Here is a 22,500-nt window from a genome sequence, read left to right as displayed (position 1 = left end):
CTCCTGTCGCTGCTGTCACCGGGGCAAACAGAGCAGGAGGAGGAGGAGGAATAGGAGGAGGAGGAGGAGGAGGAGGAGGAAGGGTTGCCAGTGTGTGTGGCGGTGAAGGAGTTTCCTGTGTTTAATATATTGATGTTTTTACCATCGTGAGTGAATCAGCCCTTCAAGAAACAGTGCTCTCTCTCTCTCTCTCTCTCTCTCTCTCTCTCTCTCTCTCTCTCTCTCTCTCTCTCTCTCTCTCTCTCTCTCTCACATTAACCCATCACTCAATTATTCACTCTCACCCTTACACAACCTCATCCTCTTAACACACACACACACACACACACACACACACACACACACACACACACACACACACACACACACACACACACACACACACACACACACACACACACACACACACACACACACACACACACGGCATTACCCACAAGCCTCAAACACAGTGCTCTAATCGGCCTGTGAGAGAGAGAGAGAGAGAGAGAGAGAGAGAGAGAGAATCATTTGGTAAACACAGGAAGCGAACGAGCCACTTAGCGCGCGAGCCGAGTAGAGGCACATCATCATTTCCCTGGCTTTTAGTTAGTCCAATGCATCTCTCTTCTTCCTTCTCTTCCTCCTTCTTTCTCTTACTCTTTTCTCTTATTTTCTTTCCTCCTCTTTCCTTTTTTTGTACTCTAAATTGTTTTCTCTCCTTTTCTTTCTATATTTTCTTTTTCCTTTCATGTTTCTCTTCTATTCTTTTTTCTCTTATTTTTGTTTTCTAATTTCTCTTCTCTTCTTTTTTTTCTCTCTAATTTCTTTTTTTCCTCTCATGTTTCTTCCTTTCCTTTATTTTTTCTTCCTCTATTAGCTTTTCTCTCTCTATTCTCTTCTCTCCTTTCTTTTCTCTTTATATTTTCTCTTTTTCTCTTATGCTTCTTCCTTTTCTCCATTTTCTCCATTTTCTCTTCCTCTATTCTCTTTTCTCCCATTTCTGTTCTGTTTTCTTTTTCTCTTTCTCTATTTTTTTCTCTCCTGCTTCTTTACTTGTCTTTCTTATCTCCATCTTCTTTTTCTCTATTTACTTCATTCCTTTGTTTTTATTATAATATTTCTCTCTCCTCTTTTTTCTTTTTCTTGTATTTTCTCCATTTCCCTTTTTATTTACTTTTCTGTTCCATCTTTTTTACTTTTTTCCTTTATTTTCTTCTCTTTTCCCTGTATTTTCTCTCTTCCTCCTTCTCTCTCTCTCTCTTTCCTTTCTTTATTCTTTTACTCCTGTTCTCCTTTTCTTGTCGTTCTTTTCTTCATCTTCTCTTTCTCTCTCTATTCTCTTCTTTATTCTTTTATTTTTTGTCTACTCTAAAATCTCTAACTCTCTCTCTCTCTCTCTCTCTCTCTCTCTCTCTCTCTCTCTCTCTCTCTCTCTCTCTCTCTCTCTCTCTCTCTCTCTCCTTGAATCCATATAAACCTCTTTTTCCTTACTTTAACCTCCTTTTCCATTTTCTTCCTTCCTTCACTTCGACTGGTTGCTTCCTCTTTCCTTCCCTTCCTCTCCTCTCCTCTCTCTTTATTTCTCCCATTTGTCGTCAGTCATCCTTCACTCCTTCCCTCCACTCCCTCTCTCTTTCCTCTGACCCATGATGCCCTAGAAGTGATGGAGTTTGACCTGGAAATAAGATGAGATAAGGATTTTTGAGGAGATAGAAAAGGTGGGAGAGGGAGAGGGAGAGAGAGAGGGAGAGGGAGAGAGGGAGATGCCAGGGTGGTAACTTATTTGACATAGGGAGGGAAAAAGAGGCTGAAAGGAAAGGATTGGATCGTGTTGTGACTTTTCCTCGTATTTTTCCTCTTCGTCTTCCTCGTCCTCTTCCTTCTTTTTTTTTCCTTCTCATCCTCCTTTTTTTTTTTTTATTTTGTAACCTTTTTCTTTTTTTTCAAGTCTTTTTCTTTGCGTTTCGTTTTTTTTATTTTGCTTTTGTATTTTTGCATTTTTTTTTTCACAGTTCGTCGTTTTTAGACATTCTTTTTTGCTTTTATTTTTGTCAGTTATGAATATTTTGCAGGTCTCTCTCTCTCTCTCTCTCTCTCTCTCTCTCTCTCTCTCTCTCTCTCTCTCTCTCTCTCTCTCTCTCTCTCTCTCTCTCTCTCTCTCTCTCTCTCTCTCTCTCTCTCTCCAGAAATTTAAAGGTAAGCCATTTAAAAAGAATCTTTAAACAAGCTTGACAAATCACCGCTCTTTTTTTCCATGACCTTTCTCTCTCTTTAAAAATATCGTTATCTTTCGTTTATTTCTTTATGGATGTTCCTTAGATAAAAAAGAAAGGAAAAAATGGCCGGCAGGGATTATAAAGGAGCGTTGAATCATAAACAGGTGACAAATAGGGAGAGGAGGAGGAGCCCAGTGGAGTTCTGTGGCCGTGACGAAAGGGACTGTAAACTAAAAGAGCCGCCGATCCCAGCTGTTGAGAGAGAGGCATTTGTAGTGGGCGTCTCTCTCTCTCTCTCTCTCTCTCTCATCGTGGTCTCCCTTTTTTTCATTTACACATTCATTCAATATCTTATTCATTCATGTCTTTGCTTATTCATTCACTCATTTTGTCACTTATGCTTCTTTTCATCTTCTCCTTCTCTCAGTCTGTCAATTAATCAGTCAGTCAGTCAGTCAGTCAGTCAGTCAGTCAGTCGCTCATTCATTTGGTTACTGATTCATTTACTCTCTCACGCGGTCTCTTAAACACTGACTGACTGGATGACTGCATGACTGATTGACTAACTGACTGACTGACTAATGCCTATACTATCTCACTCACTCACTCACTCACTCCCACACTCACTCACTCACTCACTCACTCACTCACTCACCAAATCACACTAACACTCACTTGCACTCTCAGTTATTCATTCCTTCACACACTTTTCCCTCCCCACACTCCCCAGGTGGCTCTGTTCCCAGCTGGCCGCGTCCCGGTGCCAGCCTCGCCCCGCAGGTGGCACTGAGCGGCTAATGAGTGCCACCTGCTGTGTCCCCAGGTGGCTCCACGGGGCCTTACCTTCCTGATGGTTGTCATAATAGTGGTGGTGATGGTGGTAGAGGTGGTGATGGTGAGAGTAATGATGGATAGATAGCGAGTGGTAGTTGTATTAATTAATGGAATGTTTTAATGAAGTCAGTAAAATAAAGTGAAAATAAAATGATAATGGAAAGATAATGAATGCAAAAAAAAAAAAAAAGAATCAAGGTAAAGATTAGATGAACGTGAAGAAATTAAAGGAAGGGAGGGAGAGGTAAGGAAAAAATAACGGAAAGGGGAAGGAAAACTGAAAATGAAAAAGAGAAGAGAAGGAAGATAAGAAAAACAGGGAAGAAGAGCTGAAAAGGAGAAAGAAAGACTTGGGAAGAAGAAAGATGAAGAAGTTAAGTGATAAAGAGGAAGAGAGGAAACGTGTGGGAGAGAACGAGAAGAGGGTAAGAGGTAACACAAATGAATGGAAGGAACGAAGAGGAAAGATGAAAGAAAAAAGAAAATTAAGGAAATAAAATAGAAAAGAGCAACGGAAATATAGAAGAATATTAAAAAAGAATAGGAAATCAGAGAAGAATGACAGGAAAACAGACAAAAAAGAAATAAAAATTGAAATAGATGAAGAATATGAAAAAAGAAAACAATATAACAAACATAAGCGAAATAAAAGCTAAAACAAAAGATAGATAACAGAAAATGGGAATAAAGAAGTAGGCAAAATGAAAAAAATAAAAAGAAAAGAAAGAGAACAAGATAAAGAAAAAATATTAAATACAGATAAAAAAAAGAAAGACGATAATAAAAGAAGAAGAATTTTTTACCAGGATACAAAGAGAGAGAGAGAGAGAGAGAGAGAGAGAGAGAGAGAGAGAGAGAGAGAGAGAGAGAGAGAGAGAAACTGGAAAATATTGGTGTACATTTTAAACCACACCTATCGGTTATATTCAGAAGCGTCTTACCTTTTCACCCCGACAATTTTTCAAGTCCCCTTTAGACAACGAGCTGAGTTTTCAAGACAGTTTCTCCTTATGATCAATTAGAAATCTTGCCAATCCATCACCCAAACCATAGAAATACCCATAAAAACATGAATATCTTCAATTAGAGCTCTTGGAAACATTCGTCGTTAGAGTGCAAAGCGTTTCTGAATAGGGCTATCTCTCTCTCTCTCTCTCTCTCTCTCTCTCTCTCTCTCTCTCTCTCTCTCTCTCCGCCACACTTTCAGAAGGCTCTAGTTGGCGCCACACGTGTTATTAAGGTCATTTTTACTGTTCCATTGACACGTTGATACATTTTCTATATTATTATTAGGAGAAACCTGGTTATGGAGAGAGAGAGAGAGAGAGAGAGAGAGAGAGAGAGAGAGAGAGAGAGAGAGAGAGGTGTTTCTATAATGTATTCAGTAATGAAGGTGTACCGTGGTGGAGAAGAGGAGGAGGAGGAGGAGGAGGAGGAGGAGGAGGAGGAGAAGAAGAGGAGGAGGAGACAATATGCATGAATTCTAGATGCCGAAATGGCTGCAATGGGCGAAGTTGGGATGACGGTTGGAGCCGAATTACACATCTCGCCGAACTTGCATAAGACAGATTATATTGATGTTGATGGTGGTGGTGGTGGTGGTGGTGGTGGTGGTGATGGTGGTGGTGGTGGTGATAGTGGTGGAGGAGCTTTTGTTTATGTTGTAGTTTAATTTCACAGTTTTCATCAGAGAGAGAGAGAGAGAGAGAGAGAGAGAGAGAGAGAGAGAGAGAGAAACGCCAGCCTGTTTTGTGGTTTTCGGATACAAGAAGAGCTATTTCTAACCCTCCTCCTCCTCCTCCTCCTCCTCCTCCTCCTCCTCCTCCTCCTCCTCCTCCTCCTCCTCCTCCTCCTCCTCCTCCTCCTCCTCCTCCTCCCTTTTGACAACCATATGTGGGCATAACTTTATCTTTGGTCTGTGGTGGCAGTGGCGGCGACAGAGGCACTGGTGGTGGTGGCGGTGATGGTGGTGGTGGTGATGATGGTGGTGGTAGTGGTGGTTGTGGTGGTGGTGGTGATGGTGGTGGTTGGGAGGTAAGTTTTGTCCCATGGAACTAGTATTTTGTTGGTGTTGTTGTTGTTGTTGTTGTTCGTGGTGGTGGTGGTGGTGGTGGTGGTGGTGGTATTATTGTTTTCTTCTTTTCTTCTTTTTCTTCTTCCTTTTCCCTTTTTTTTCATTTTCCTTTTTCGTTTTTTCCTTTTTCCTTTTTCTTTTTCCTCTTCCTCTTCCTCTCTCTTTTCCTCTTCCTCTTTCTTATCTTCCTCCTCCTCCTCCTCCTCCTCCTCCTCCTCCTCCTCCTCCTCCTCCTCCTCCTCCTCCTCCTGTTCCTCTTCCTCTCTATCGTTCTTTTAGTTATTCATGGTTTTCTTTGTGTTGTTGTTGTTGTTGTTGTTGTTGTTGTTTTGCTGTTATTGCTATTTTAGTTGCTGTTTTTGTTGTTGATCTCCTTCTCCGACCACCACCACCACCACCACCACCACCACCACCACCACCACCACGGAGGCGGCGGCGGCGGCGGCGGCGGTGCCCTGAGGAAGCAAGGCCCTTAAGAGGCTAAGGCGTCCTTTGTCGCAAACTAGGGACTAAGTAGGCGTGACGGAGGGAGGGAGGGAAGGAAGGAGGATGGAGGAGGGAGGGGGAGGAAAGGAAGAGGGTAAGAATGAAGGAGCTTAGGGATAAATAAATAAAAAATGAGAAAAAAAGGAAAATATTTGTTGAACACATTATGAGAGAGAGAGAGAGAGAGAGAGAGAGAGAGAGAGAGAGAGAAATATAGGCCTACACAACAATACATTCCTTCCAAGACACGTCATCGAGATAGGAAGAGGAAGAGGAAGAGGAGGGAGAGTAAAAGAGGCAGAATGAAAGAACAGAAAGGAAAAAGAAGTGAGAGGGAAGAAGGAAAGACAGTGTTAGAGAAGTTATATACGAAAGAGGAAGAGGAGGAGGAAGAAGAAGAAGAAGAGGAAGAGGAAAAGGAAGAGGAAACAGGTGTGAAATAGGAAGCTCAATTTACATGCGAAACACACACACACACACACACACACACACACACACACACACACACACACACACACACACACACACACACACACACACACACACACACACACACACACACACACACACACACACACACTCAGCAGCCAAGGTAGCATGAAATCGCGGCATATCACAGAAACCACTAGAGAGAGAGAGAGAGAGAGAGAGAGAGAGAGAGAGAGAGTAGGAATTACAATATAACCGCCAGGAAAAGAAACTTGAAATATTGAATACTGTCTGTGCGTTAAAGAGAGAAAGTTAGTGTCCTGTACTCTCTCTCTCTCTCTCTCTCTCTCTCTCTCTCTCTCTCTCTCTCTCTCTCTTAATCAGTAAAGTTTAATTTCGTTCTCAATTTTGTTGTTTTGTAGTAGTTCATAAGTTTTTTTTTCTAGTAGTAGTAGTAGTAGTAGTAGTAGTAGTAGTAGTAGTAGTAGTAATAATAGTAGTAGTTGTAATAGTAGTAGTAGTTGTAATAGTAATGATAGCAGTAGTAATTGTAATAGTAATGATAACAGTAGTAGTTGTAGTAGTAATAGTTGTAGTAGTGGTAGTATAGTAGTAGTAATAGTAGTAGTTGTAATAGTAATAATAGCAGTAGTAGTAAGTAATAATAGTAGTAGTAGTAGTAGTAATAGTAGTAGTTGTAATAGTAATAATAGCAGTAGTAGTTGTAGTAGTAGTAGTAGTAGTAGTAGTAGTAGTAGTAGTAGTAGTAGTAGCAGTAGTAGTTGTAGTAGTAATAAGTAGTAGTAGTGTAGTAGTAGTAATAATAGCAGTAACAGTTGTAGTAATAATAGTAGTAGTAGTTGTAGTAGTAGTAGTAGTAGTAGTAGTAGTAGTACCATTAGTGTAGTAATAGTAATATTTATAGTAGTAGAGTAGTAGTAGTAGTAGTAGTAGTAGTAGTAGTAGTAGTAATAGTAGTAATAAGAGTAGCGTTAGTAGCATTATTAGTAGTAGTGGTGATAACAGAAAAGAAGAGAATAGAGAAGAAGGCTTAGATTAAAGTGGAAAGGGTTAGAGAAGAAGAAAAATGATAAAGAGGAAGAGGAGAAGGAGGTAGAGAAGAAGAAGAAGAAGAAGAAGAAATAGAGGAGAGGAAGAGCTGAATCAGGAAGGGGAAAGCGTTAGAGGAGACGAGAAAATTAAATGATAGGAGGAGAAAGAGATAAAAGAGGAGAGTAAGAGATGATGAATTATAGAAGAAGAAGAATGAGGAAGACTTAAATTAGATAAGTTAGATTAGAGAAAGAAGAAATAGAGAAGAAAAAAAGAAGAGCGAGTAAGAGGAGGAAGAACATTTAAAGAAATAGAATTAAAGGAGAGAGGAAGAGTAAAGAGAAAGGAGAGTTAGTAGAAGAAAAGGAGAAAGGATCAGGTGAGAGGAAAGGAGGAAGGACATTAAGAAGAAGAAGGAAATTAAAGGAGAGAGGAAAAGTAAGAAGGAGAAAAGTCATGTCAAAGGAGTAAGAATGTTAAAAAAAGAAGAAAAGTAACAAAGGAGAATTAGAGAAGAGAAAAAGTAAAATTAGATAGATGAGACAAGAAGAATTACATTAAACTAAGAATAATAAGAAGAGAAAAGGAGAAAAAAAAAATAGGTCAAAGAAGGAACATTTAAAGAAGAAAAATAAAAGCGAAAGGAAGAGCGAAATTAGAATAAGCATAATTAGAGGAGAGAGGAAGAGTAGGAAGAGAAGGAGGAGGAGAAGAGGAGGACTATAATCAGGTTAGAGGAAGAATAATTAAGCAAGAAAAAAAAATAAGAAAGAGTTAAGAAGAAGAAGAGTTAGAGAAAAGAGGAAGAGTGACATTAAATTAGTAAGAGGAGGAGAGAGGAAGAGAGGAAGAGAAACATTAAAGTAGTGAGAGGAGGAGGAGAGGAAGAGAGGAAGAGTAAGATTAGAGTAAGAGGAGTAAGAAGAGAAGAGTAGGTGGCGGGGGTGTGTTGGAAATCCATCCTCTCAATCATAAAAGGTCTTTAGTTCTGCTCCCCGCTTGTCTTTTGTTCACCTGTTTGCCTCATAACCCGAGGGAGCGTCCACCTCCAGAAGGGGGCGCTGCTCCCTTTCTTTCCTCCCCGCTTCTCATTAAAACAGTGTGTGTGTGTGTGTGTGTGTGTGTGTGTGTGTGTGTGTGTGTGTGTGTGTGTGTGTGTGTGTGTGTGTGTTTCTTCCTGGGGCGATTTTAGGCTTTTCTTCTGCATGTGTGTGTGTGTGTGTGTGTGTGTGTGTGTGTGTGTGTGTGTGTGTGTGTGTGTGTGTGTGTGTGTGTGTGTGTGTGTGTGTGTGTGTGTGTGTGCGAGCGCGGGCATACGTGCTTGCTTGCATGTGGAAGGGGATACTGCTAGAATGATAATCTTATTTGTAAATATGTGTGTGTGTGTGTGTGTGTGTGTGTGTGTGTGTGTGTGTGTGTGTGTGTGTGTGTGTGTGTGTGTGTGTGTGTGTGTGTATCTTTTAGCTTCCGGGTATATGATTTTTTCAGTCTTAAATATAAACCTTAAGAAGTAAAAGACATTGTTCTTTGATTCTCCTCCTCCTCCTTCCTCCTCCTCCTCCTCCTCCTCCTCCTCCTCCTCCTCCTCCTCCTCCTCCTCCTCCTCCTCCTCCTCCTTCTTCTATTCACGACCCATCTTTTATGCCTTCCCTCTTTTCTTTCTTTCTTTCTTCCTTCATTGAGGTAAAAATATTGAGATTCTCAGTAGGGTGAGTCTGTTTACCGTGGCTTTCCTTCTGAAGAGGCTGCAACTTTAGAAAATCACGGATAACCTGTATTTTTTTCCGCTTTTCTCTGACTTATTTCCTGATTGTTGTTGTTGTTGTTGTTGTTGTTGTTGTCTTTTTCTTTTTCATTTTCGTCTTCGTGTTCGGCTTTCTTCTTTTTCCTTTCTTCACTTTTTTCTTCATCTTCTTCTTCTTTTTTTTCTTTTTCTTCTTCTTCTTCTTCTTTTCTTCTTGTTCGTATTCGTGTTGATCTTGTTGTTGTTGTTGTTGTTGTTGTTGTTGTTGTTGTTGTTGTTGTTGTTGTTGTTGATTTTGTTATTGTGCTTGTTCTTCGTCATCATTACCATTATATTCTCTCTCTCTCTCTCTCTCTCTCTCTCTCTCTCTCTCTCTCTCTCTCTCTCTCTCTCTCTCTCTCTCTCTCTCTCTCTCTCTCTCTCATCAGTACCGTAAAACCTTCAATGAAACAAAACAATAGAGAATCAAATAAGAAAAATGAGAAGGAATAAAAGGAGTTGGATCTCACTTTATAAACGATTGGATCCCCTGAAGAGAGAATAAGAGAAACAAACTCCTCTCGGCGGGTGGTGTGTGGCGATCCGTCATTATTTGTGCGGGGGAGGCCCATAAAGAGGAGAGAATCCAATAGGCCTGTTAGAGAGAGAGAGAGAGAGAGAGAGAGAGAGAGAGAGAGAGAGAGAGAGAGAGTCATTTTCTATAACTTACGATAAGGACAATCACGTATTCCAGAGAAATCTCAAGAGAAAATCAGATTTACTCCGACGTTCCGGGACAGAGAGAGAGAGAGAGAGAGAGAGAGAGAGAGAGAGAGAGAGAGAGATAATATATTCCTCTACAAACTATGACAAGGAATCACGTTTTCTTTGCATCGTTTCCCTTCGTTTTCTCTCTCTCTCTCTCTCTCTCTCTCTCACACACACACACACACACACGTTCTCTTTCCTTCCCTCCTTGCGACTTCATGTGCTCTTCCCCGGCATATGAAGCGTCTGGCAGGGCGTGGGCGGCGGTAATGTAGATGTAGGGGCGGCAGGCGGCTCTGATGGGTTCCGCTGGGCCATCAGAAGCGCCACAATCTGATTCACATTACCATAACCAGTTCGGCGCCGCTCCTCCTTCGGCCCGTCACCCCGCGCTGAGGAGTCGCCTGCCCAGGTGTCGTGATTAATGGGCGCTCTTTGACAGGTAAAAATACCACATTTTTCACCCCCACCATCGATCGCAGGAAGGGCGAGGCGGGTGTCTGTCTGTCAGTTTGCCTGTCACTTCTCTCCTCTCATGGCCCAGGCTTTATCTTATCACGTATCTGAGGGTTTTTACTCCTTTATTATCGTCTATTCGTTTCTATTTGATATCTTTGGTTGTGTTTGTGCGTTTGTGTGATTTTGGACAATTTTGGGCTTCGTTTCTTATTGGTTTCGTTTTGTCTTGGTTTTAATGGCAGTTTTGTATTTTGTGTGTAGTGTGTATGGTGTGTGTGTGTGAGTGTGTATTGTCTGTTTAGATTCAGTTGTGTCTTCTGAGCAGTATTACTTTAGCATTATCGATCAATTTCAGTCTGTAATCTAGAACACAATCAGGGGAACTAGACCAGACATAGTGCATAGAGTATTTTGATCTAGTTTTTTTGTTATTGTAAAAGTCATTTGATGCATAGATTCAGTTGTATTTCTTAGCAGTGCCATTTTAGCATTATCGATCCTTTTCCGTCTCTAACTTTACAGTGCAGTCACGTCAACTACAACAGACATAGTGTACACATGTATGAATTGCTATTTTTATCTTGCTCATTGTTGCTGTAAAGATTATCTGATGTATAGATTCAATTGTATTTTCGAGTAGCATTATTCTGAGCCACTTTCCGTCTACAATACAATCACGTCAACTACAACAGGTCCGTGAAAAGTGTTTGTAATGTCCTCTTTTATTCCATTCGCAGGACATCTCGCCGGCCAGGTGCGACGCTGCGCTAATTACAGGTGGGTGAGTTGTCGCTTCATTATTTAATTAGTTTCATCAATACTCACCTGAATGCATCACCTGTCCACTCACTAATTAACTTACCTGTCATCGGCTCATTTCCAAGTCCGTCAGTCTCTCTCTCTCTCTCTCTCTCTCTCTCTCTCTCTCTCTCTCTCTCTCTCTCTCTCTCTCTCTCTCTCTCTCTCTCTCTCTCTCTCTCTCTCTCTCTCTCTCTCTCTCTCTCTCTCTCTCTCTCTCTCTCTCTCTCTCTCTCTCTCTCTCTCTCTCTAACCTCTCTCTCTCTCAATAAATATAAAGAAATGTTGAAAGTTAATGTTTGTTTTTATTTTCTTCTTTTCTTTTCCTCTTCCTTTCCTTCTTTTCTTCTTCTTTTTCTTCCTCCTCCTCCTCCTCCTCCTCCTCCTCCTCCTCCTCCTCCTCCTCCTCCTCCTCCTCCTCCTCCTCCTCCTCCTCCTCCTCCTCCTCCTCTTTAGTAGATGATACCCTGTCACCTTGCCTCCACCCCTTCCCTCCACCTCTCCTCCTCTTCGTATTAGAAAGTTGATGTGGAGGGAAGGAGGAGGGAGGGAAGGAGGGAGGGAAGTAGACCAAATGGAGAGAAGAAGCAAAGGAGCGATAAAGGATGAAGAAGGAAGATAGGAAGGAAATGAGGGATGAGAAGATAAAGGAGGGAAACGAGAATATTAAGTTGTGAATCATGAAAGAAAAAGGAAATAGGAGAGAAAAAAATGAAGGAATGAAGGGAGGAAGGAATGAAGGAAGAAGAAGAATTAGGAATATAAATCACCTCCTAAAATGAAGCGAAAAGGAGAAATAGGAACACGAAGAATAAAGTTTCATGCAAAAGAAAATGAAAAAAATTGTTGAAAATATAAATAAAATGATAAATGTGAAAAGAAAAAGAATAAAATTAATAAAATGGATGAAAAAAATGAGAAAAGTCAAAATAAAAGAAAGAAAACAGGTGAGAGAGAGAGAGAGAGAGAGAGAGAGAGAGAGAGAGAGAGAGAGCGCCTAGTCACGACGGCATCATAATCCACACAACAGGGGAACGTGTTGGCTTGTGATTAATACCTGACCATGACGAGGTGGTCCCGCGCGCACGCACACACACACACACACACACACACACACACACACACACACACACACACACACACACACACACACACACACACACACACACACACACAGGAGTATCGTTGTTGTTGTTGTGTGTGTGTGTGTGTGTGTGTGTGTGTGTGTGTGTATGTGTGTGTTTATTTTCTACAATATATCTATCAACTTTTTTCTCATTATTTCTTTATTTTAAATGGCGTTTCATCTCTTATTTTTCTTTATCTCAATTCTAATAGTAGTAGTAGTAGTAGTAGTAGTAGTAGTAGTAGTAGTAGTAGTAGTTGTAATAGTAGTGGTAGTAGTAGTAATAGTAGCAGTGGTGGTAGCAGCAGTAATAAAATAATTGTATTAGTAGTAGTTTTAGAGAGAGAGAGAGAGAGAGAGAGAGAGAGAGAGAGAGAGAGAGAGAGAGAGATCCTTTAACACACTTGCTACTGGTCGCGTGAGCAAAGTGATTTAACTCTTTTGTTCAGCGAGTTGGATTATCCTCTTGCTTCTCTCTCTCTCTCTCTCTCTCTCTCTCTCTCTCTCTCTCTCTCTCTCTCTCTCTCTCTCTCTCTCTCTCTCTCTCTCTCTCTCATATACCGTGTCTCCTTCTCTCTTTACTCTTTAGTTTATAGGCCTATACATCTTTTCTCTCCTTCCCTCTCTCTTCCTTTCTCAATGACTCGCTCTCTCTCCCTCCCTCTCTCCCTCTCCTCCCTCCCCTCCCCTCTCCCCTCCCCTCTCTCTCTCTCTCCCTTTCCCTCTCCCTGATAACCTCATAACTCACAAGATAACCTTACAACAGTCTACTTTACCTTCTGTTATGCTCTCTCTCTCTCTCTCTCTCTCTCTCTCTCTCTCTCTCTCTCTCTCTCTCTCTCTCTCTCTCTCTCTCTCTCTCTCTCTCTCTCTCTCTCTCTCTCTCTCTCTCTCTCTCTCTCTCTCTCTCTCTCAAAAGTAAAATAGGCATTTAAATCTACGTGTTTTTTGTATGTGTGTGTGTGTGTGTGTGTGTGTGTGTGTGTGTGTGTGTGTGTGTGTGTGTGTGTGTGTGTGTGTGTGTGTGTGTGTGTGTGTGTGTGTGTGTGTGTGTGTGTGTGAGAGAGAGAGAGAGAGAGAGAGAGAGAGAGAGAGAGAGAGAGAGAGAGAGAGAGTATAATACATAATTTTTCTGTTATTTATGATTTTATTGGTCGAAAAGAAAAAAAAGAAAATAAAGGAAATCGGTTCGTGTTTTGTCAGTAAATATCACTTTGAACCTTCTTTGCTTTCCTTTTATAGACTTTTTTACTATTTTTCCTTTTGCATTTTGTTACTCTCAAATTTTTCATCCATTCATAAACGCACACATTTTCTTATCCATTCCATTACCTTTAACATAATTTTTCCAGCAGTTTCGTACGATTTAATCTTACCTAGCCTGACCTAACCTAACCTAACCTAACCTAATCTAATCTAACCCAAATCTAACCTAACTTAACCTAACCTAACCTTATCTAACCTACCCTAATTTAACCCAATTTAACCTAGCCTAACCTAACTAACCTGTGACAACGTAATTTAACCTAAGTAACCTCTCATAACCTAACTTGACCTAACCTAGCATTTGTCTTTTGTGTAATTCCGTAGGGTAGAGAAAACATTATTCCCTTCAGTACCATGACGCGTTTTCATTTTCATTTTGCTTACTATTTGGTAATTTTGTACTGCTTCAGAAACTTATGTGGGAATTAAAACAGTGAAGACTCTGGAGCATTAATCTTGTAACCTCCATAGACTCTTCATAATCTATACAAAATCGTCTACTTGTATCCAAAACTCATGGTTATAAAAAGCGTCCCAGTACTGAAGAGGTTAGTTTTTTTTTTTTCTGTGTATATACTCTCGGCGCAGGATCAGCATTAAATCTCAGTCCATTCAGCATAAAACGCTCGGGACGTGTGATATGAACTTTGCACTGGGGGATTTGAGTGCTATGTGACAGTTACCTGGCTCGAAAACGTATCCAAAACTCATGGTTATAAAAAGCGTCCCAGTAAGGTTAGCTTTTTTTTTTTCTGTGTATATAAATGTTTGCAATACGTACTCAATGATAACTAGGACGTTGCTTTCGTGAACATGTAATACTGTTTCCCATTAAACTCTTAGACACTTATCCAGATGAAATAGAACAAGGTTTATTTATTGATTGGTTTTTTATTCATTCATTTATTATTTATTATTTATTTATTCATTTATCTATTATTATTTTTTTTTTGTGTGTGTGTGTGGCTTTCAGTGTTAATAAAAGACATTTTTGTAGGATTGAAAAAAACAGGCCAATAGACATTTCATACACAATCTGTTTGCACGTGTTAACAGGACAAGGATGCCAGTGAAAGTGTAAACAGAGCAAGGACACATTTATTAGTAGTCAGTGTGTGTGTGTGTGTGTGTGTGTGTGTGTGTGTGTGTGTGTGTGTGTGTGTGTGTGTGTGTGTGTGTGTGTGTGTGTGTGTGTGTGTGTGTGTGTGTGTGCTTTCAAGAGACTGAAAGCGGTGGTGGTGAGGAGGCAGTGGTCAGTGTTATGGTGCCGTAAAGAAGCAGTGAATTGAGTAGCGGTTGTGGTGGTAGTGGTGGTAGTGGTGGTGGTGGTGGTGGTGGTGGTGGTGGTAGTGGTGTACTGGTTTGAAGGTTTGCACGTTAATGATGCGAAGATGAGCGAGGTAGTTACTGTATGTGGCAGATGTTTGGGTGGTGGATCTCTCTCTCTCTCTCTCTCTCTCTCTCTCTCTCTCTCTCTCTCTCTCTCTCTCTCTCTCTCTCTCTCTCTCTCTCTCTCTCTCTCTCTCTCTCTCTCTCTCTCTCTCTCTCTCTCTCTCTCTCTCTCTCTCTCTCTCTCTCTCTCTCTCTCTCTCTCTCTCTCTCTCTCTCTCTCTCTCTCTCTCTCTCTCTCTCTCTCTCTCTCTCTCTCTCTCTCTCTCTCTCTCTCTCTCTCTCTCTCTCTCTCTCTCTCTCTCTCTCTCTCTCTCTCTCTCTCTCTCTCTCTCTCTCTCTCTCTCTCTCTCTCTCTCTCTCTCTCTCTCTCTCTCTCTCTCTCTCTCTCTCTCTCTCTCTCTCTCTCTCTCTCTCTCTCTCTCTCTCTCTCTCTCTCTCTCTCTCTCTCTCTCTCTCTCTCTCTCTCTCTCTCTCTCTCTCTCTCTCTCTCTCTCTCTCTCTCTCTCTCTCTCTCTCTCTCTCTCTCTCTCTCTCTCTCTCTCTCTCACACACACACACACACACACACACACACACACACACACACACACACACACACACACACACACACACACACACACACACACACACACACACACACACACCACCACCACCGTAAACACCGCAGACTCGTCAAGACATTCATTTCAGCACCACCGTCTCCTGCAAATGGGTGTTCTCCAGTGTGCCTGAATGATTACCCTTCCTTTCACCGTTCACCGTTCACCGTTCACCGTTTCCTGGCCGTTTAAGGGAGTGACTAGCCAGCGCTGTGTCTCCCTGTACCGTACCGTGTCTGTGTGTGTGTGTGTGTGTGTGTGTGTGTGTGTGTGTGTGTGTGTGTGTGTGTGTGTGTGTGTGTGGCGTCTTATGGTCCTGGTGTTGTGATGTTTTTGTTTGAATTAAGGTTGTTTTTGTTGTTTTCTCTTGTCTGGAGTGTCTGAGGCGCCATAGGAAGTCGTATTATGTTGATGCGTATTGATGTTAAATTTGCTTATATTTTTTTCAATTTATTTTTCTTTCTATTTTGTTGTTTTTTTCAAGCCATTTCGCTGCTGGGTTGTCTTTGTATTGGTGTTGTGAAATCATTGTGTAAAGATAATGCGCTTGGACACACGGACAGAAGAAAATAGTTAGCTAATTTCTAAGATTGAGAAATTCTGGTTTAGGAGAGAAATGGGAAGAAACTAGTTGATGAATGGAATGAACTTAAGCTTGAAAAATTCTGGTTTAAGGGAAATGGGAGTGAACTTAAGCTCGAAAAAATCTGGTTTAAAAGAGAAATGGAATAAACTTAAGCTTGAGAAATTGTGGTTTAGGAGAGAAATGTGGAGAAACTGGTTGATGAATGAAATGAACTTAATAATCATGTTAGTGTTGAGTCAATACGAAGCTTTAAAAGAAGATAAGTTAATGCATGGATGGAGATGATAGATGGAATAAGGTAGCTTTCCACATACAGGAACTACCACGTGTAGACCTAACAGCCTCTTGCAGTTTCCCTCCTTATGATCTCATGTTGTAGTTTTGTATTTTTAAAGCTTACTGTATCAAAAATGTCTCGCTTTCATCACAGGCTCACTCAAGTTTCTTTTCCTCGTTAGTTATTTCATAATTCATCACTTTAGATTAGATAGTTTCTCCCGTGTGAGTGTGATTGCTTCCCAGTGTGTGTGTGAGATGGTGCAGCGCTGGTTCACACGTGGCCTTGTATGAGCCAAAAGGTCTGTTGCTGCTTTTATGCTTTCTTCCTTTGTGTTCCTTTGTTTTTTTTTTTTCCTTATTAATCCGATATTCTTTTTTTTTTATTCTTCATATTCTCTCAGTATTTTTCTACCTGTCACATTTAATTTCTTGATATTATTTTTCTTTTTTTCTCATTTATCCATTCTCTCATTCAGCCTTTTCGTATTTCTCAGTCAAGAATCTCTCTCTCTCTCTCTCTCTCTCTCTCTCTCTCTCTCTCTCTCTCTCTCTCTCTCTCTCTCTCTCTCTCTCTCTCTCTCTCTCTCTCTCTCTCTCTCTCTCTCTCTCTCTCTCTCTCTCTCTCTCTCTCTCTCTCTCTCTCACACACACACACACACACACACACACACACACACACACACACACACACACACACACACACACGGCCCGGTAGCTCAGTGGTTAGAGCGCTGGCTTCACAAGCCAGAGGACCGAGATTCGATTCCCCGGCCGGGTGGAGATATTTGGATGTGTCTCCCTTGACGTGTAGCCCCTGTTCACCTAGCAGTGAGTAGGTACGGGATGTAAATCGAGGAGTTGTGACCTTGCTGTCCCTGTGTGTGGTGTGTGCCTGGTCTCAGGCCTATCCGAAGATCGGAACAGATCATACAGCTCGTTCCGTACACACACGTCACACACACACACACACACACACACACACACACACACACACACACACACACACACACACACACATATACTCATCATTCTACTTTCCACTCACCATATCTTCACATCTCCTGTATCTCTTCTTTCAATCGCAAATTCCCACACTCAGTTTCCGCTCTCATTCTTTCCTGCCTCACAAACTCACTCATTCTCTCACTCTACATTTCACACTCCACTTCTACACCTCATCAATTTACTTACTCCATTCATCCTGGTACCCTCTCCTCTCTCTCTCTTACTTACTTACTTACTTACTTATTTATCTGTCACGTTCCTCTCACCTTCCTTTCACCTGCCTTGCTATCATGTCTTGCCCCCGAACCTGCCACGCTCACCTGTGCTAAGCCAAGGGAAAGTTACCTGGCACACCTGATTCTGTGAAGATATTGTTGTACTTTGACCTTCTTTTAATGTATAGGTGGTGGTGGTGATGGTGGTGGTGGTTGTGATTTATGGTTACGGTTGTTGTTGTTGTTGTTGTTGTTGTTGTTGTTAATTGACTTCATCTTAATCACTTTCTCTCTATTTTAAAAGGTAAACTAGAATATAGACATTAGACAGATAAACAGACAGACATATTGACAAGCAGAGAGAGAGAGAGAGAGAGAGAGAGAGAGAGAGAGAGAGAGAGAGAGGACACGAGAGGAGAGGACACGAGAGGAGAGGAAAGGAAAGGAAAGGAAAGAGAAGAGAGAGAAGAGAAGAGAAGAGAAGAGAAGAGAAGAGAAGAAGAGAGAGAGAGAGAGAGAGAGAGAGAGAGAGAGAGAGAGAGAGAGAGAGAGAGAGAGAGAGAGAGGAGAAGAGAGGGGGCAGTGTCCTCTCTTCCGCTTCCTGCCTCGTCATGTGGAGGATAATGACAGTAGTGGACGGAAGGAGGAGGAGGAGGAGGAGGAGGAGGACGAGGAGGAGGAGATGTAAGCGGAAGGAAGTAAGGAAAGCCGGAAACACGGAAGGCAATGACGAGAAAAAATGAAAGACTGTGGTGAAAGAAAGGAAAGGAAAATAAAGAAAAGGAGAGTAATAGTAGTAGTAGTAGTAGTAGTAGTAGTAGTAGTAGTAGTAGTAGTAATAGTGGTAATAGTAGTAGTAGTAGTAGTAGTAGTAGTAGTAGTAGTAGTAGTAGTAGTAGTAGTGGTTGTAGTAGTAGTAGTGGTAGTAGTAGTAGTAGTAGTAGTAGTAGTAGTAGTAGTTGCACTATTGGAAGCAGCAATATATAGGTAGTAGTGGTGGTAATGATTGCAGTCAGGATAGCAGTGGCATTGGTGATGGTGGTGATGGTGGTGGTGGTGGTGGTGGTGGTGGTGACAGCATATAGAGCGAGGAGAATGTTGTGTGACAGGTGTGGTGGTGAGATTGTGGTGGTGGTGGTGGTTGCAGTGAAGCTGTTCTAACTGTATGTACATTATATCTTTTGGTCTTCTTCCTCCTCCTCCTCCTCCTCCTCCTCCTCCTCCTCCTCTTTTTCCTCAATCTTGTCATCATATCATCCTCGTAATGGTTATCTTGTTTTATTTCCATCCACTCCTCCTCCTCCTCCTCCTCCTCCTCCTCCTCCTCCTCCTCCTCCTCCTCCTCCTCCTCCTCCTCCTCCTCCTCCTCGTCCTCTTCCTCCTCACCGTTACTTGTTCTTCTGTCACGCTGGACAGGTCACGCTTCTGGCTAACGGGCTCACCAAAGTCACCATCAGAGCGTTACCGTCCCCCCTTCACTCTTTCCCTCCCTTCCACCTCCTCCCTCTTCCTTCCTCCCTCCGTCCCTCCTCCCTTCCTCCTCTTCCCTCTTCCTTCTTTTCCTCTTTCACTCCATTCATCCTAATACTCTCTCTCTCTCTCTCTCTCTCTCTCTCTCTCTCTCTCTCTCTCTCTCTCTCTCTCTCTCTCTCTCTCTCTCTCTCTCTCTCTCTCATTTTATTTGTCCCTTTCCTTCTTTTTCCATTTTTATTTATTTTTATTTATTTTTTCTTATCTTCCTCTTTATTTTTAACATCTTTTTCCTTCCTTTTCATTATCCTTTATCTTTCTTCCTTTCCTTCCTTCCTTATCTCTTTATCCTCCTCTTCTTCCCTCTCATGTCATTTCCTTCGTCTCCTCTTACATCTTCCTTCCTCCTATCATCCTATTATCTCCCTTTCCGTTCACCTTTCCTCTTTTTCTCTCCTCTGTCTCTTCTTTCCTCCCTATCTCTTCCTCCTTCCTTCCTATCGTCTTTTACATTCCTTTCAGTTAACTTACCCATTCCTTCCCCCTCTTCCTTTGTTCTCTCTTCTCTTCCTCACTGTTTCTTTCTTTCTTTCTTTTCTTTCTTTCTCTTTCTCTCTCTCTCTCTCTCTCTCTCTCTCTCTCTCTCTCTCTCTCTCTCTCTCTCTCTCTCTCTCTCTCTCTCTCTCTCTCTCTCTCTCTCTCTCTCTCTCTCTCTCTCTCTCTCATTTTATCATGTTCCCCACAACCGTACACTTACTTCATTCCATTCTACCCCCCCTCCCCCTATCTATCCACCCACACATCCACTAGCCTCTCTGTATCCACGTTATCCACTCCACCCATATCTACCGTCACCCATTCCCCTTAAGAGGCCCATTCATCACCCATTCACCCGCCACACCCAGTAATTCCTCACCTATTATGGCGTCAGTTCCATTTTCCTTACTTAGACATATGCTATCATCTACTTAACTAAGGTATAATGATTCTCTCTCTCTCTCTCTCTCTCTCTCTCTCTCTCTCTCTCTCTCTCTCTCTCTCTCTCTCTCTAATGTCATGGTTTTTTTTTCTGTTTCTATTTTTTCTTTCTTTCTTTTTTGTCTATATTTTTTTTTATCTTCCTCCTTCTCGTTTTCTTTTCATTCAGTGTTCGTGGTAAACTTTTTTTTTTTCTATTGATTTTTCTCTTGCTTAGTTTTTTTTTTTTTTTTTTTTTGCATCCAGAAATCTGACTTTACTGATCCTCAAAGCTTTTCCTTCTTTTTCTTCTCTTTTTTTATATCACAAACATTTCCTGCTGCTTTACCTTCATCATCACTTCTATATGTCCTCATTAATTATTACTTCTCTGTATTCCTCTATCTCTTTACTTTCATCCTTCTAAACACCTTCCAGCACCAGTGTTTGTATTAATATTAATCTCCTTCAGTACTGGGACATATTTTTACCTTTAGATTTGTGTACGATTAATGGCCATGGTCTTCTCTTTTTCTTTTTTAACTCCCATACATAAGTTTCTGAAGGTGTATAAAATCAACAAATTGTAAGCAGAATGAATATAGAATTGCGTCATTGTACTGAAGGGGTTAATGATTTCACTGTTTTATTTACATCTTACCATGATCACTAATATCTCAGGGGCATTTTTTTTTTATTCTTTCCACATCCAAACATTTTAACTGGCTAGGAATTGTAAACTGTATTCCTTTTCGTCCCTTTCTCTCTCTTTCTCTCTCTTTTGGTGCCTATAAAGATTTCATTGCCTTTGGTGTGGCTTGGACTCCCCAGTGAACGGTTTGATATTCTGTAAGTAAAATTATTCCTTACTTTCTGTTCTCTTCTCACTTATCTTTGTCTTTCTCCTTCCATATTTTCCTGTAAGAGTTATATTATTTGTGTTATTTCTCACATTAACCCCATGACGCGTTTCCATATTCCTTCTGGTGATTTTGTACAACTTCAGACACTTATGTGGGGGATTGAAATAGTGAAGACTGTGGCCATTAATCTTCACACCTCCATAGATCCTTCCTGATGACAATTAATTCGTCTAATCATACCCCAAACTCATGGCGAAAATACGTCCCAGTACTGAAAGGGTTAATGTCATCTACCCAGTGTTCTTCCTTACTAACATTGCTACTTTCATTAATGCTCATCTCTTTCCTTCCATCATATAACGCTAACATTTCTTATCTTCTTAACGTTCCTAACACAAAAGCCTTTCCCACTACTTCTACAATTTTCATTAATCCTCACCTCTCTCTCTCTTCTTCCATCCTTTAACACTTACAATTATTTTTATCATGAACGTGAACACAAAATTCCCTTTCACAATCACTATCACTATTACTATTACTAATCCTCATCTTCGCTCCTTACTATCACCATCACTACTTTTCATTTTTTACTAACACAACTACTACGAACAACTACTACTACTATTATTAATTCTCATCTCTCCTCCTCTCCCTTCTGACAACTTTTATTTTTTTTATTAACTAACAAACTACGCCTTTACAACCACTACTGTATTTATCAATCCTCATATCTCCTCCTCTCACTACTAACACCGTATGTTTTTTTTTTTATTTATCAAGTAACACAAAATCCTTCACAACCACTGCTAATAATCCTCATCTCTCTTTCTCTCCTTATTAATGTCACCCCTACTTTTCATTTTATTAATCTTTTCAGTGACAGGACGCGTTTTGTTATTCTGGTTAGTATTTTAGCGATTTGCACAGCTTCAGAAACACATGTTGGGATTAGAATAGTAAAGACTCTGGCCATTAATCTTCTGACCTCCATAGACCAGTCCTAATGTAAAGAAAATCGTCCAATCACACCTCAAAAAATCAAGGTAAAAATGCGTCTCAGTACTGAAGGGATTAACAACAACAACAACACTTCATAGGGAGGCATTGGCATAGTGGATAAAGTGGTGAGCGTGAGATCGGGCTGACATCCACGCGTTGGTTCGAATCCCACCACGTATCGCCTTGAAATTTTGCCATTTGTCGAGTGGTTTAAAGTTACGTACATGTCAGGTACGAAGTGGTTACACTAAAGATGCGCTTGGGTGGTGATATGGGCCCTAATATGGGTACCACTATAAATAAAATTGCCTGCGCCATTGATGGGAGGAAGCTTAACAGTGCTTCCAAATACTCATCAAGTTACCTACAAGCACTATAGGCCAGGAAATAATAAAAAAACAACTAGTAATAGCAGTAGTAGTAGTAGTAGTGGTAGTAGTAGTAGTAGTAGTAGTAGTAGTAGTAGTAAAAAAAACTAAAAATCAAAGTAAAAATGCGTCTGAAGGGTTAACACCAACACAACACCCTTCCTTACAACCTCCACCACTGCCACTAACCTCTCTTCTTCCTTCTCAACACCACGAATATTATTTTTTCAATCATATGTTTATTTTCCATTAGAGCTTAGGCCTAACCAGAAAACACATGTATATAGTGTTTTAACTCGCTTTACCCCCTGCCCTCTGCCCTCTCCCACCCTCCCCCTCCTCCCCTTGACGCCCCGTGGTGAGGGGACGCGGGGAGGGAGGAAGGGGAAGGGATGGGGAGAGAAATGGGGGGAGAATAGCATGTGACCCCTTTCCTCTCTCCTGCTGTGTGTTCCTATTTTTCCTTTCCTTTCTCTCCCTTCGTTTTACCGTCCATCTTTTCTCCTCCTCCTCCTCCTCCTCCTCCTCCTCCTCCTCCTCCTCCTCCTCCTCC

General features: G+C 41.2%; 1 protein-coding gene across 1 annotated transcript in view; it reads left to right on the top strand.

The window, feature by feature from the left end:
- LOC123513385 overlaps positions 1-22,500 on the top strand; it is a 161,091-nt gene that overhangs the window by 130,136 nt on the left and 8,455 nt on the right. Inside the window, exon 4 of the mRNA XM_045270512.1 lies at positions 10,762-10,801. Within this exon, the coding sequence (XP_045126447.1) occupies positions 10,762-10,801 (40 nt within the window). The remainder of the gene's footprint in view (positions 1-10,761; positions 10,802-22,500) is intronic.

The sequence above is a fragment of the Portunus trituberculatus genome, chromosome 36 (assembly GCF_017591435.1).
Source record: "Portunus trituberculatus isolate SZX2019 chromosome 36, ASM1759143v1, whole genome shotgun sequence".
In the NCBI taxonomy this organism is placed as follows: Eukaryota; Metazoa; Arthropoda; class Malacostraca; order Decapoda; family Portunidae; genus Portunus; species Portunus trituberculatus.
Note: the sequence above shows the minus strand (reverse complement) of the source record. Positions and strands in the feature narration are given on the sequence as shown.